Genomic DNA, 14,353 nt, shown 5'->3' on the forward strand with positions numbered 1-14,353 from the left:
ATGTCATTTAGAAGAAGAGATGGTTCTTATATACTGCTTTTCTCTACCAGGAGTCTCAAAGTGGCTTACAATCTCCTGCCCTTTCCTCTCCCCACAACAGACGCCCTGTGAGTTAGGTAGGGCTAAGAGAGTCCTGATATTACTGCTTGGTCAGAACAGCATTATCAGGGCTGTGACTGGCCCCCAGCTGGCTGTATGTGTGAGAGCAAGGAATCACACCTGGCTCTCCAGATTAGAAGTCGGTGCAATCCTATGCACGTTTACTGAAAAATAAATCCCTTCTATTTGTCATCACATGTTTATCCCACTCTTCATGTAAAGAACGAAAGGGAACAGTTGTGATTCTTCTTTCCCTATTGTATTCTTCCAACAACCCTGTGAGTTAGGTGAGACTGGAAGTGTAACTCCCCCAAGATCAGGCTCAATTCAACTCATTGGCTAACCTAGGGAGCAGAAGTACAACACAGGAGGAGAAGATGACATCCCTCACTCTGTGATGGAAGTCCTCTGGATGACTTTGGGACAGTCATACACATAAGATAGCCAGGTCCCTTAGTCTGCATGGGGATCTCATATGCACATTCTTCTTGACGCTGCTATACTTAGAAGAGTCCTGATGATGGTGGAAACTCAAATGAATATTTTTCCCAAAGTCTTTATTCTTTGTAGCTTTTGGGCTTTGCATATCTCAGCATTGGAGGGCAGGGAACCTAATATGACAAGGAAAATGTTTATTCATGAAAGCTTCCTTTTGTTTACTGTGTTCTGTGCTTGTGGTCTGTAGTTTGCTCTGTTTGATTATCTAAGTGCATGTAGAGTAAAAACTTTTCTGAAATCTGCTTTCTTTACTGGGATAGACTTTCTGGATTATCCTCCATTTGAGCCAGCTGCTTTTAGATCCCAAACAACCACATGACTAAGAGAATACAGATAAACATAAGCAGACATGCAGTAAAAGCGGTGGCTTACTATATAATCCCAAAAAGAGTTACACCCGAGGGCACTATTGTAGGCTAACATGGATCAGGCTGTCTTAATAGCCAGTGTTTTTCCTTCCTTCCTTCCTTCCTTCCTTCCTTCCTTCCTTCCTTCCTTCCTTCCTTCCTTCCTTCCTTCCTTCCTTCCTTCCTTCCTTCCTTTTTCTTTTTTTGTAGGTACAGATAAGTGAACTACCAAGGTATATTTTTGATCCCAAAAGGCAAGGGTGGTCACAGAATACACAGCTGGGATCAGGGATACTAAGAGCTCTTCCCTAGAGAAGATCCATTACATGCTCCTCAGTTCCAAGATCCATAACAGACATGGACTCACAAAAACGTATCTGCCAACTTTTCTTTCCTTCCTTCCTCTGAAAGTGTGCACTGTCGCATTCCACTCGAGAAAATGTATAACATTGAGGCCCATGTATGCATGGCATCCACCAGTGGGGGTCCTGGTACAGATTTGCTTCTTCCTTGAAGCATCTTTCCCCCAAAGCAGAAAATAAGTCCTATCTTACCTCTGCTTCACTGGAATAGGAACTGTTTCCGAAGAACCTGGCGGGCAGTAACCTTTCCATCTGATTGGAGCATGTCTCATTATAGAAGGATGCTTGACTAGCAATATCTCAACATTTTGTGATCAAAACTTTTCAAAATTCCAAGGGTGCCCACAGGCCCAAAACAATTGGGAGCACCTAGTGTGTTTCCAGTGCTTTATTTGAGAAGAGAATATTGTTTGACTGACTGTGGAACTGAATAGTCCTAATTTTTATTTATTCGTCTTAATTTAATCAGTGGGGTTTACTCCTAAAAAACCATTACAGTCTTAATTCCAGTGGTAAACTTGTGCACTTTATGGAAAGGATTCTGTTTTGCTCATGTCAGGCATCAACATTAGGACATTAGTGTACATTTTCTAAGATTTTAGAAGGAGGATATAAGTCTCTCCACTTATCATTGTTTAATGTCTTGTTGATTTCAAAGAAAGAAAGTTAACCGTATGCCTAATTTTCCACAAAATATATTAAAAAATTGTCCTATATATGCACATTCTTTAAGAATAACATCATATATCCTTTTGAGTTTTAAGAATCAGTCTTCTCTGTCTCTTCTTTGAGCTTTTTATGGGTCTTGACTCACTCTGGATTTCCTAGCTATATCAGCACCTGGGCCTGTTTAACAAAGAATTCCAGTACAAATCACTTTGAATGAACAGACATCTCAAAAAGGCATTGCAATTGTCAGAAGCAATATTTTTAGAAACTCAAACAAGGAAATAAACAACTTCAGTAAAAGTGATTTAAATAACAAATAACTTCTCCTTATAAACAGCTTAGCTCCTTGAGAACAATGAATAAACAAGGAGACAAGAGTCTTTCCTCCCCTCTTTGCATTATTAACTCTCATCACGATATGAATGGGTGAAATGTCAGGAATAATTGGAGAAAATCACAGCATAATCTTCGGCAAAAACATCTGATTTATTTAAATTGTCACTACTCATTCTTAATAAATCCTCTCTTTAACCTTTTGATCTGCAATCCAGCAGGCTAAAAACTGTGCTTGTGCTGTGCTCGTCTTCCGCCTTCTCACATAGTATCAACATATTGCGTGTGGAATGAAGTGGCAAACGTGGCATCCTGTACCTTCTTTCCTGGGGCTGAAGCGACCCTGGGGCAGGACTCCAATCACAGTATCCAGGAATTCATTTGAGACAAAATTTGTGCTAAATATAGCTGTGAAGACTTCTGCAGGAAAGGCTGTGTTGAGAAGATGGGTGCAATCTTGTCTGCATTACTTGGAATATACCTTTCCCACAATGCAGGTCCTTCTTTTCAGTTGCAAGCAGCAGGGTTTTAATTGAGCATCTGTGTGAATGACATAAGCATGCCTGATCCAGCTGTACAATTATAGCACCAGACAAAAGAGGAAGCATTCGTTGTTAAGGGCTCAGTTGAATTTCCAATGCGGGTTGGACTTGTTCTTGATAGCATTCCAAGGTATCAAATATATGTTGCTGTATCTCCTTAATCCAGTGAAAAAGGTGGAGGAGGACCGAGACTTACAGAGCCTACTATTTTTCTTTTGTATTTCTGCAGGTGTTACGATCCATTCTATTCTGCCAAGCAAATAGTTCTTTATTGCTGGTGAAGGTGGTCCCTTAATATCTTTGGCTGCTTTCACATGGAGACACTGCCCAAATACTTATCATTCCTTCTGTGAATTCATACTGGGAGTGGAGTATCCACATAGCAGATTTTCTTGCCTCATCCTCCTGTGTTTGTCATATCTCCCCTGCCACCAGAAGGCTTTTGTCAGGCTTTTTAAAATTAGCATTTCCTCTTGGGGGAAAATGTTACGCTGTTCCCATGATCTGCTAGCTCATCTGACTTTTTTTAATTTAAAAAGTAAGTCTCTGGCCCGCTTCATAGTGGAGATATCATTGTGTATGTAGACCTGCCGAAGACCTGAGCTCGAGGTCCAAGGCAGGATTGTAATCCTACAAATTTAATTGGCCTACGTGCGGCTGGATCCAGTCAGTTCAAAGTGAAACTGACCAATAGCGCACACTGGCGGGAATCTCTTATTGTCTCTTATGTATATATTTTGAGTGTTTTGGGGTTTTTTCCTCAGCTCAGTTTTGATCCTCTGTACCTTAGATCTGTGGTCAATACAGACATGAATTGTACTCCCAGAGTCCTTGTCTGTGAACCCACAGACTTAACAGATATGATCTACCTACCTGCTAAGATTTCTGGTTGAATTTTAGAATTCTGAAGTACTGTATAAATGTTTGATGAAGATTGCTCGCACTCGAAAGCTCACACCCTGAATAAATCTTTGTTGGTCTTAAAGGTGCTACTGGACTCTGATTTTATTGTATAAATGTTGCTTTGGTTAAGGCTGTTTACCTATGTATTGACTTGCTTACCTCCCTGTATGTTTATTACCATTTCAGATTTCTAGTGATCTCTTGGAGAAACTATGAGATAACTTAATGATTTAATAAATAGCTACCACTTATTACAAGGAAACTGTGACAAAGAGAGCCCTGGCTAGCCAGATATCCTCAGATCTCAGAAGCTAAGCACCATTAGCCCTGGTTAGTACTTAACTGGGACACCACTGAGGAAGTTCAGGGTTGTTATACCAAGGCAGGCAATGAATGGCAAACCACCTCTGAATGTCTATTGTATTGAAAACCCGACAGGGTTGCTGGAAGTGGGCTGCAACTTGAAGGCACTTTACCACTTTGGAAGGAAGGGCAATTGTGAATTCTTTTACATTTATTATTTAAAATAACATATAAACCAAGATAGTCTGACAATATAAACAGACACCATTAACTCTCAATCCCCCATTTAAATTTCCCTCCAATGAATGCTTTGATTCATGTGTACAGATCAAACCAGTTAAAGCTTGCCATCAGAGATAGCTCACTTCTATCATCACTAAACATAAATGTCAATATAACATTTGAAAGCTACTCTCTATTAAGCCCTCCCTATTCAGTTCAAATTAATAGGGGCCGGCTGCAATGATGTAGGGAAAGGCACTCCAGATGTTCAAACACACTCAACTCATTTTACTAGTGCAGAGCACAGCATTTCTGACTAATGCATAATGTTAGTGATTCATGTCCTAGGATCAAGAACAGGCTTCTAATTCAGGATCTGAAACTGCTGAGCCTGTCATCAGTGAAGCAGTATCTTTTGCTCTTTGGGCAGCAAAAACGCCCTTGCCAAATTAACCTAGCTGGATAATGTGTCCCTGATAGGGATTTACCTGTGCAATAAGCAACTTCTATTCTTATTTACTGTCTGGAAAGGGCACTAGGGCTTGGAAGAAATCCTTACAAAGATCATCCCTATATTAGAAGCTATAGAGAATGCCGACTTGTATACATGTAGAAACATTTTATAATGTCTGTATATGTAAAGGGTTGTTTCCCAGATTTTTATTTGATGATTTTAGCCACACAACATGTATTCAAACCTTATAGTTGAGAGATGTTGCAAGATTAAAGAAGATTATTTGACAAAGAAGTATTGCACGATTAAATGAGTTTTTGCTTACACCTGATTTCTAAAATTCTGATGAAAGGCTCTGACATTAATGTTTTGTCATCAGATGCTGCAAGACTAGTGAAGAGACAGAATGGGTTTAGATTCTTTCAGAGAATATGACTAAGCTGTTTTCTCTGGAAGCTAAGTTACTGAGAACCATTTTACATAAGCTTTGTTTTTTCAGTGGTTTTGAAGTAGTTTGCATTTGTACCATATGTTATATTGCAAAGCTTTCTCCTCTTTCTATAAAGTCCAGGTTAACCAAAACATAACATGCAGTCTGAAGATAAACTGAACTATTCACAAGACTGATGTGATGTACATACAGCCTCGTCCTAAGCATGTTTACTCAAAAGATCCAATGGGACTTTCTCCTATGTATACAGTGTATTGCAGTCCCAAAAGTGCAGAAGGCTGCAGTCTGGACACTTTCCTAGGAGTAAGCACCATTGAATAAGACATGGGACTTACTTCTGAGTAGAGCACCCTAGGATAGTTCCCAGAATTGTCTAGGTACATGTGGCCATATTCCTGGTCCGTGCCCAATTTATAATGTGCCACTAGATATATTCCCAAAGTTCTGCTTTCATACATTTGTCTACTCAAAAGTACTGAAGTGAATACAAGCATGAACAAATATATTTGTTGTTGTTGTTGTTAGGTGCGAAGTCTTGTCCGACCAATTGTGACCCCATGGACAATGATCCTCCAGGCCTTCCTGTCCTCTACCATTCCCCGGAGTCCATTTAAGTTCATACCCACTGCTTCAGTGACTCCATCCAGCCCCCTCATTCTCTGTCATCCCCTTCTTCTTTTACTCTCAATTGCTCCCAGCATTATGCTCTTCTCCAGGGAGTCCTTCCTTCTCATGAGGTGGCCAAAGTATTTTGGTTTCGTCTTCAGGATCTGGCCTTCTAAGGAGTAGTCAGGGCTGATCTCCTCTAGGACTGACCGGTTTGTTCGCCTTGCAGTCCAAGGGACTCGCAAGAGTCTTCTCCAGCACCAGAGTTCAAAAGCCTCAATTCTTTGACGTTCGGTCTTCCTTATGGTCCAGTTTTCACAGTCATACATTGCAACTGGGAAGACCATAGCCTTGACTAGACGCACTTTTGTTGGCAGGGTGATGTCTCTGCTTTTTAGGATGCTGTCTAGATTTGCCATAGCTTTCCCCCCCAGGAGCAAGCATCTTTTAATTTCTTTGCTGCAGTCCCCATTTGCAGTGATCTTGGAGCCCAGAAAAATAAAATCTGTCACTACCTCCATTTCTTCCCCATATATTTGCCAGGAATTGAGGGGGCCGGATGCCATGATCTTTGTTTTCTTGATGTTGAGTTTCAAGCCAACTTTTGCACTCTCCTCCTTCACCCGCATCAAAAGGAACTTTAGTTCCTCTTCGCTTTCTGCCATTAGAGTGGCATCATCTGCATATCTGAGGTTGTTGATATTTCCCCCTGCAAGCTTGATCCCAATTTGTGACTCCTCTAATCCCACCTTTCTCATGATGTGCTCCGCATACAAATTAAATAGGCAAGGCGACAGTATACACCTTGCCGAACTCCTTTCTCAATTTTGAACCAATCAGTGATTTCATGCCCGGGTCTCACTGTTGCTTCTTGACCTGCATATAGGTTTCTCTAGAGACAGATAAGATGCTCTAGTATTCCCATCTCTTTAAGAACTTGCCACAATTTATTGTGCTCCCACAATCAAAGGCTTTGGCATAGTCAATGAAGCAGAAGTAAATGTTCTTCTGGAACTCCTTAGCTTTCTCCATGATGTTGGCAATTTGATCTCTAGTTCCTCTGCCTCTTTGAAATCCTGCTTGTACTTCTGGAAGTTCTTGGTCCATATATTGCTGGAGCCTAGCTTGTAGGATTTTGAGCATAACTTTGCTAGCATGAGAAATGAGTGCAATGGTGCGGTAGTTTGAACATTCTTTGGCATTGCCCTTCTTTGCGATTGGAATGTAAACTGACCTTTTCCAATCCTGTGGCCATATATATTTACTTTTAAATATCCAGTGGGGATCCAAAGTAACTTACATAATTCTCCCCTCATCCGTTTGATCCTCACAACAATCCTGGAAGGCAGGTTAGGTTGAAAGAGTGTGACTGGACCAAGGTCACCCCGTGTGCTTCCATGGTGTGAGTGGGGATTTGAAGCTGAGCCTCCCAGATCCTAGTCCAACACTCTAACCGCTATATCACACCACACTCACTGCCTACCCGTACAGCCCAGAGCAGCTTTCCCACAGTCTCCTCTCTGCAGCTTTATTCTTACAACAATTCTGTGACAAGCCCAAAGTCACCCAGTGATCTTCCAATTCTTAGGTAGTAAAAATCGATGCTCTGAATGTCATTGCCTCCACCCTGGCTGCAGTCCTGAGTAGGACCAGCATATAGTTCTTACAAATTGGTAGAAAATAATGGATGTCACAACTGCATATTGACTCATACAAGAGAACTGTACTAAAATGAGGGGACTAGTCAACAGGAAGCTGAAGATGAGAATCAGGAGAAAGATATCTCCAGTGTCCTTGGAAACTCCTTAAAACTACGCTCATTGAGACCCAGATGGAATGCATACCCCAGGTTAGGAAAGGATGCCTGGGTGGTTAATGACTCAAGTCAAGGAAACTCTCCAAAAGGCAAAAAAAGAGAAAATACTTTATTTTGAAAGTGCAAGGCTTACTCAAATCAGGTGAACCAAAAGGAGATTAGGTTCTGGTTGGCTGCTAACCACCAGGTGGTGCCTGGAGATCTCCTGGAATTACAACTGACTGGAGATATTGAACGCGGGACCTGCTCACAAAGCAGGTGCACTATCTATTTTTAAAGGACAAATCCCCATGATTGCGTTTCATTCTTCTCACAATGCACTAGGAGTCTTGAATTGGGAACCCCAGCAGTGGAAGTCAGAAGTTATGCAGTCCTTCTCTATGCAGAATAAGACACATTGGAATCAATGGATTTAGGGGTGCCTTATTTGCAGACATTTGCTCGCAAACTTATTCTATACTACACTTGTGATTCTTCAGTATGTCATTAAAGTCGACACAGCTATGTTGAGAGCTTGGAAAGAGAGCAACCTTCAGCTTTATATGCTACATTAACATTCACATTTCTAGCCTAAAGTAGTGCAAGAGAGGCACAAAGGCTAATGTTTCAAAATGCCGTTTGGAAGATATGCTGAGGAGTCTTGCTTTCCCATTCATCCATTGCCAATTGTGGGTTATGAGAACGTGAAGGATTAGAATCGCGATCTCAAGAATCGTTAAAACCTCCTGCCCCTTCCCCCTTTCACTCCCGGCGGGCCCTTAAAGAGTATTCTTCAGGCTCCGCTGGTTACGCTCCCGCTTAACTCCTCTTGTGCAGTTATGGGACTTGTAGTTCACTAAAGCTATTCTTAGTCTTCTGGGCGGCGCAGAAGACTACAAGTCCCGTGGCGCTTTGCGCACAAACGAAAGGTTGCGCTCTTGCTCGCTCTCTCTGCGGCGGGCGGTGGCCGGGCCGGAGCGAGTCTCGGGGGCGTTGCGCTGGCTTTTCGCCCGTGAGTAAGAAAGCAAGAGGCGGCGGGCATCGGGCTGCTCTGACCCCCGAGCGCTCCCCAGTCCTCGCCTCTCCCCCGCCGTGCAACCCTCACGCTGCCTCTCCTCCGGTCGGTTGTTTCTGCGACTCTCCGGCTGAAGGTGACGAGGCAGGAGCGGGCGGGCGGGCGTCGGAAATGGCTGAGACTGTGGCGGACACCAGGCGCCTGATCAGCAAGCCGCAAAACCTGAACGACGCCTACGGGCCGCCCAGCAACTTCCTCGAGATCGACGTCGCCAACCCGCAGACCGTCGGCGTGGGCAGGGGCCGCTTCACCACCTACGAAGTCAGGGTCAAGGTGAGAGAGGCAGAGAGCCCGGGAGGAGCTGCGGAGGGTCCCCCCCCATTGGCAGGGCTCTTCTGGGGGCCCCGGTCGCAGGGCCCCTCTCCTCCCGCGCCTGCCTGCCTTCCCCTTCCCCTGGCCTGCCCGGGTGGCTGGGAGAGGGGTGCCTTTCAGGGGGAGGGTCCTTCTGAGATGCGCCGAACCTTATGCGAGGGCTCATTGTGCCTTTCCAGCAAAGATGCTGACCCTGCAGGGCGAGGGCTGACATTTCTTGGTTATTTGTGTCTCGTGCATCCTTAAGAGGCAGGCTTTGGAGGCCCGCGATATGACAGGCTTTGACGTTTGCATTGAGAACCCCATGCCAGCTTAGCCGTGTTCAGGGGGAGAGGAAAGGGAGATGGCATATAAATCAACAAATGTTCAGGGGGCAAGGAACAGGGAAAGTGGCATATAAATCAACAAAAGGGGCTACAGATGCAATCCGGTGGTGGTGCGGGTGTGGGAGAATACAGAGTTTGAATGCATCCAGTCAGAGAGAGCACAATGTCATGTTATAGTAAGAATTTATAGTAAAGATTTTAAGAAATATATCTTCGCTCCTTTATGAACATGTCAAGCTTATCATGTTAATGCAGAAGAACATAAGAAGAGCCTTACTATCTAGTCCAGCATCCTGTCTAACACAGGTGTCATCTAGCTCCTCTGGAGGGTCAACAACAGGACATTGAGGCCAAAGAGACCTTCCCATGTTGTCTCCTGGCTCTGAAATTCAGAGGCTTAGTTTATCTGAATGTGGAAGTTCCTGTCAGTCACCAATGTATTTACTCTGTGAGGCGGCTGGCAGGCTTCCTGGTGGAAGGGGGAAGGCCCCCAGACTCCCGTTGTGGCAGGAAGCCCCCTGGGGGGAGGGCAGCCATTCCCCTCCTGGCCCTGGCACTAACCAGTGGGCTGGGAAGGCCACAGATAACTTTGTTTAACAATAATAAAGTGATGACAACAAGCAACATAGAACAGTAGAAAATATGGAAAATATTACATAAATGCATACTGATAGCCCAGTGGGTTTGGCGGAATTGCAGTGGGTGCCATAGGAGGAAGGCTCAGGGGGAAGGCCCATGGGAAGTGGTGGTTCAGGTTGACCTCAGCCAAATGCCTGGTGGAGGAGCTCCCTTTTGCAGGCCCTGCAGAATTGTTCAAGTGGCTTGTAGCCATTGATAGACTTATCCTTCATGAATCTATCTAATGCGCCTTAAAGCTGTTTATTCCTGTGACCATCACCACATCTTCTGGCTTTGAATTCTACATTTTAATCACTGAGTGTAAAGTAGTATTTCCTTTTGTCTGGTCTGGACCTTCTGCCCATCAACTTAATTGAATGCCTTCAAGTTCTACTATTTTAGGAGAGGGAGAAAAAGCTCTTTTTGTCAACTCTCTCCACCCCATACATAATTTTATAATATAAATTGGCCAATGGCTCAAAATGGTAGGGAGATTACTTATATTGGAGTTGTGAAACAAACATGCTGAGGTTAATTGTACTTAAAAGAGAGGACTTGCCACTGAGGAAAAGATAGTAGAAAATGTAGTTTATGTGGAAAACCGTTCTGGCTGACATCCTTTGAATGAAATAAAGTACTAAAGATAAACTCAAGAAAGGATATTGTTTGAAAACATTCTTTATTATTGTTTAATGCCATAATGATAGGTATTTATTTCTCGTTCTGAGTGAGTTATCTGAGACCGCCCTATGTTTATCCTGTTTTCACTAGGCACCTAATTTGAGCAAAGTATTGTATAGACCTGGTTACCAAAGTGAACTTTATGGTCACTCTGGAAGGAAGATCCCTGAAATACTTCCTGCACTTCAGATAATACAGCACTAGTTCAAGTACTGGGAGAATAGTCAGAACCAGTTGTTTATAGAACTTGATGTGTAGTAGAAAAATAATATAAATGCCTTGGAATGGGTTGAACTAATGTTCTTGTATAGAATTAGTTCCAGCACCAACTACCCAGATACTCCTTAAAAGATCACAAGCAGGGCATAAGTAGTTGCTGTTTGTCGCTGTTGTCTTGTAGTTAGTAACATATTCATGGACTATGAACGTGCAGATTATTTGGTCCATGAAGATTAATGTGACCTTCCTTTCCAATGAATGGCAGTGCTGGCCACCATTTCTGTATGTCATCAGGGATTATATTCTGTTGAAAAGTACTACATACACACAGTGTTAATCCTGGCCCTGTTACATCTGTAACCGCTCCGCGGGAGCGGTATAAATAAAACAGTAAGGGGTGGGGGAGTGGGAGCTGTCCTGGATGGGGGGAGCACACACTCACATGTCACCCACCTTTACCCCGCCGCGGCCATTCTCGTGATGGCCGCCAACAGGCGAGGTTGGCCCCGGCATCAGCATGCGACGGGCCCTGCCTATTCAACACAATCAACCTCGCCATGCAATTCCAACTCTCCTTGCTCGCGTCTCGAAGGCCACCCGGCCGCCGCTTCGCCACCTGACTCCGGAGAGTGCAGTTACCTTCCCCTTCCTATTCTCGCTGCTGCCGCCCCCAGCCATCGAGGATGAGGTCTGGTCTTGTGCGGCCCTGCGCTGCCCCCTGGAAGAGGCACAGGAGTGGCACGCTTGCCGGTGGCGAAAACTACATGCACCACGGAAATCGGTAAGTCCTTTTGCCTGCTCGCTCCGCCACCGCACCCTGTGCACAGCCACCCACTCCCCACCCCCATAGTCCATTTGCCGCCTCCTTCTGTCCATTTTCCCGGCCTGAAGCCCCCATGCCCAGTGGCAGCCGGCCGCTGGGGCCCACCCGGGATTAATGCCGCTTCCCCCCCCACATCTCTACCCCGCCCGCTTCCCCTCGCCGCCCCCCTCACAACTGGCCCCTCCCCACCGAGTGGAACCATCCCCTCCCCTCCCTCCCTCCCTCCCTCCCTCCCTCCCTCCACTCTCAAAACATCATCTTCCTTCCTTCCTTCCTTCCTTCCTTCCTTCCTTCCTTCCTTCCTTCCTTCCTTCCTTCCTTCCTTCCTTCCTTCCTGCCTGCCTGCCTGCCTGCCTGCCTGCCTGCCTGCCTGCCTGCCTGCCTGCCTGCCTGCCTGCCTGCCTGCCTGCCTGCCTGCCTGCCTGCCTGCCTGCCTGCCAGCCAGCCAGCCAGCCAGCCAGCCAGCCATTTCTCTTCTGCCTTCCTCCCTTCCTTTCTTTCACCCATTGCTTCCTGTCCTTTCTCCCCTTCTCGCTCTCTTTCTACCTTTCTCTATACCTGCCTGCCTGCCTGCCTGCTTTCCTTCCCTCTCTTTCCCCCTCCAGTTTTCTGGCCACTGCATCTTTCTCCTGCCTCCCTCCCTTTCTTCAAACCCAGGACTTCTAAACCAAACACTCCACTATCACACCATCCTAGCGCCCGTTTCAACGTACAACGGGCTTAAGTTCCCAGTTCTGCAGATAATTTCAGACTCAGTTTTACTTTGTCAGTTGGTTGAAGGCACTGCGGCCTTCTGAACAAATTTAGTTTCCAGTGGTACCTTTAAGACCAACTTCTCAGATACAGTGTCATGGAATGGAAGTAGTCAGCTCACACTTATAGATAAGGTGTCAGAATTTACATACAGTATAATGAAAATAGTTTCATTTGAGATTGAATTGCATGGGAAACATTTTGCACTCAATAAAGATAAGTTAGTTAGGAACCCAAAGGTTGAGCTGCAAAAATAATTTAAAAAAATATTTATTACATGAAGTACACAAGTTAAAAAAAACAATTTAAATTATAAATCCCATAGTTATCATAATTTAAAAACACCAGAATTCTAACTACACATGGAATAGACCAAACACATTTCAACCCCGAAGGGTCTTCCTCAGCGGTCAAATTGTTATGAGAAACACATACATAAAATCAAAGCGCTTTCTGGGTGGCAAAAAAAAAAATCTGTTTGGTGCTGCGCCAACTAGTCTTTCTAATATAAAAATATCTGATTAGGAGCCCACCTTTTAAAATATACCTCCAGAGGCCACCAATCTGCTTTTTCCAGCTCTCAATCACCAGTGCATTCCCATGTGGGTCAGAACATGAACTTGTGCTCTTTATGTAATAAACTAGTAGTAAAGCCCATTGCATTCTGTAATACAGCGGCCGCTAGCTCATAGTTTGGTGTGAGTTTAGTGCCTCACTTGGAAGCTGGCTACCTCAAGAGGAGGTCTCTGTGTTGACAGCAGTCTTGACCCTAGTCAGGTTTATGTCACATTGGGGTCACTTCTTCAATTGTGACCCCTTTACTGAAGAGCTATTGCCAATGTGATATGTTTTACCTTTAAAATTGAAATTAATACTGGCAATGTTAAGTCTTTATATTAAGACTACAATTTCAACCACTGAAGAAGTAACAAAAAGCGGGATTGAATACCTGGGACCCCGTTCTGGTTGCAAAATTATTTAAATAACCTAGCACTGCATTCAATGAATCTCAAGAAGATACCACTTTTTGCCTATTGGTTTCATTTGATTTTGGGTGCATCTTCCCTCCAGCAGCGAGGCTGGCCACAGCAGTATTTTAAGTGAGAAGGGGCTTTTCTGTGGCCTCCCTGTCAGCCAACTGTTAGGCAGAAGGGGAAAGCTTCCCCCCCCATAAGGAAGCACAAGTATGCCCACAGACTCCTCTGCATTGCTCTTGAAAACGCCTCCCTCGCCTCAGTTAGGGGCTGTTAGAGGCTTCCTTCACAGCAGGCATGAAGGGAGTGGGGAAGTTAGCTGCCAGGGATGGCTAACTCACTGGGCGATGGACTCCGATGAACGGAATGAACTGTGAGGTGAAAGAACTAAGGAAATGGTCAGCGGCAGGACACGCATGCTGATTGGGTGGCCGCTGGGAGGACGGCCAATCAGGCTTGAGGAGGACACCCAGGAGCTGTACAGGTGACCTGATTTGCCAGTAGATGATGAGGCCCAACTCCTCCTAGAATCCCATACTGTCTTTATTATAATGCTAGTGGTTACAAATATTTGCAGTTTTTTTAAAAAAATTATTTTTTAACTCAGTCTCTGGGTTTCAAACTTTTCTGGTTAGGTTGGGTTTTGGTTTCCCTTTTTGGCTTTGCACAATGAAGATATCCACATTAAGAGAATAATGAGCAAATATATAATCCATTGCTGACAGCAGTTAGGTGAGACCTTGCCTTTGTTCCCCCTTCCTGTCCTCTCAAGTATGGAAGCATCATAGGACATCATCTTCTCTGAAGGAGAGCATTTGATTGTCTCCTTTGTTCTCAGACCAAACCCATGCTGCTGCACCAAATACTCTGGCTTTATATGTGAACAGTGAAAAGAAACTTAACTTTAGGAACTCTCACAGTAGCATAGTTCATCTTGACAGGGAGAGTATGTGTTAGGTGGTACCAGATGAAGTTGTCTTTGACTTTA

The 14,353-nt window shown here is 44.4% G+C and overlaps 1 protein-coding gene across 1 annotated transcript in view; it reads left to right on the top strand.

Moving 5' to 3' along the window:
- The first annotated feature begins 8,500 nt into the window (after nucleotides 1-8,500).
- Nucleotides 8,501-14,353, top strand: part of SNX3 (sorting nexin 3) — a 35,102-nt gene continuing 29,249 nt past the window's right edge. Inside the window, exon 1 of the mRNA XM_077302683.1 lies at nucleotides 8,501-8,932. Within this exon, the coding sequence (XP_077158798.1) occupies nucleotides 8,771-8,932 (162 nt within the window). The 5' untranslated portion in view covers nucleotides 8,501-8,770. The remainder of the gene's footprint in view (nucleotides 8,933-14,353) is intronic.

The sequence above is a fragment of the Paroedura picta genome, chromosome 1 (assembly GCF_049243985.1).
Source record: "Paroedura picta isolate Pp20150507F chromosome 1, Ppicta_v3.0, whole genome shotgun sequence".
Taxonomy (NCBI): domain Eukaryota; kingdom Metazoa; phylum Chordata; class Lepidosauria; order Squamata; family Gekkonidae; genus Paroedura; species Paroedura picta.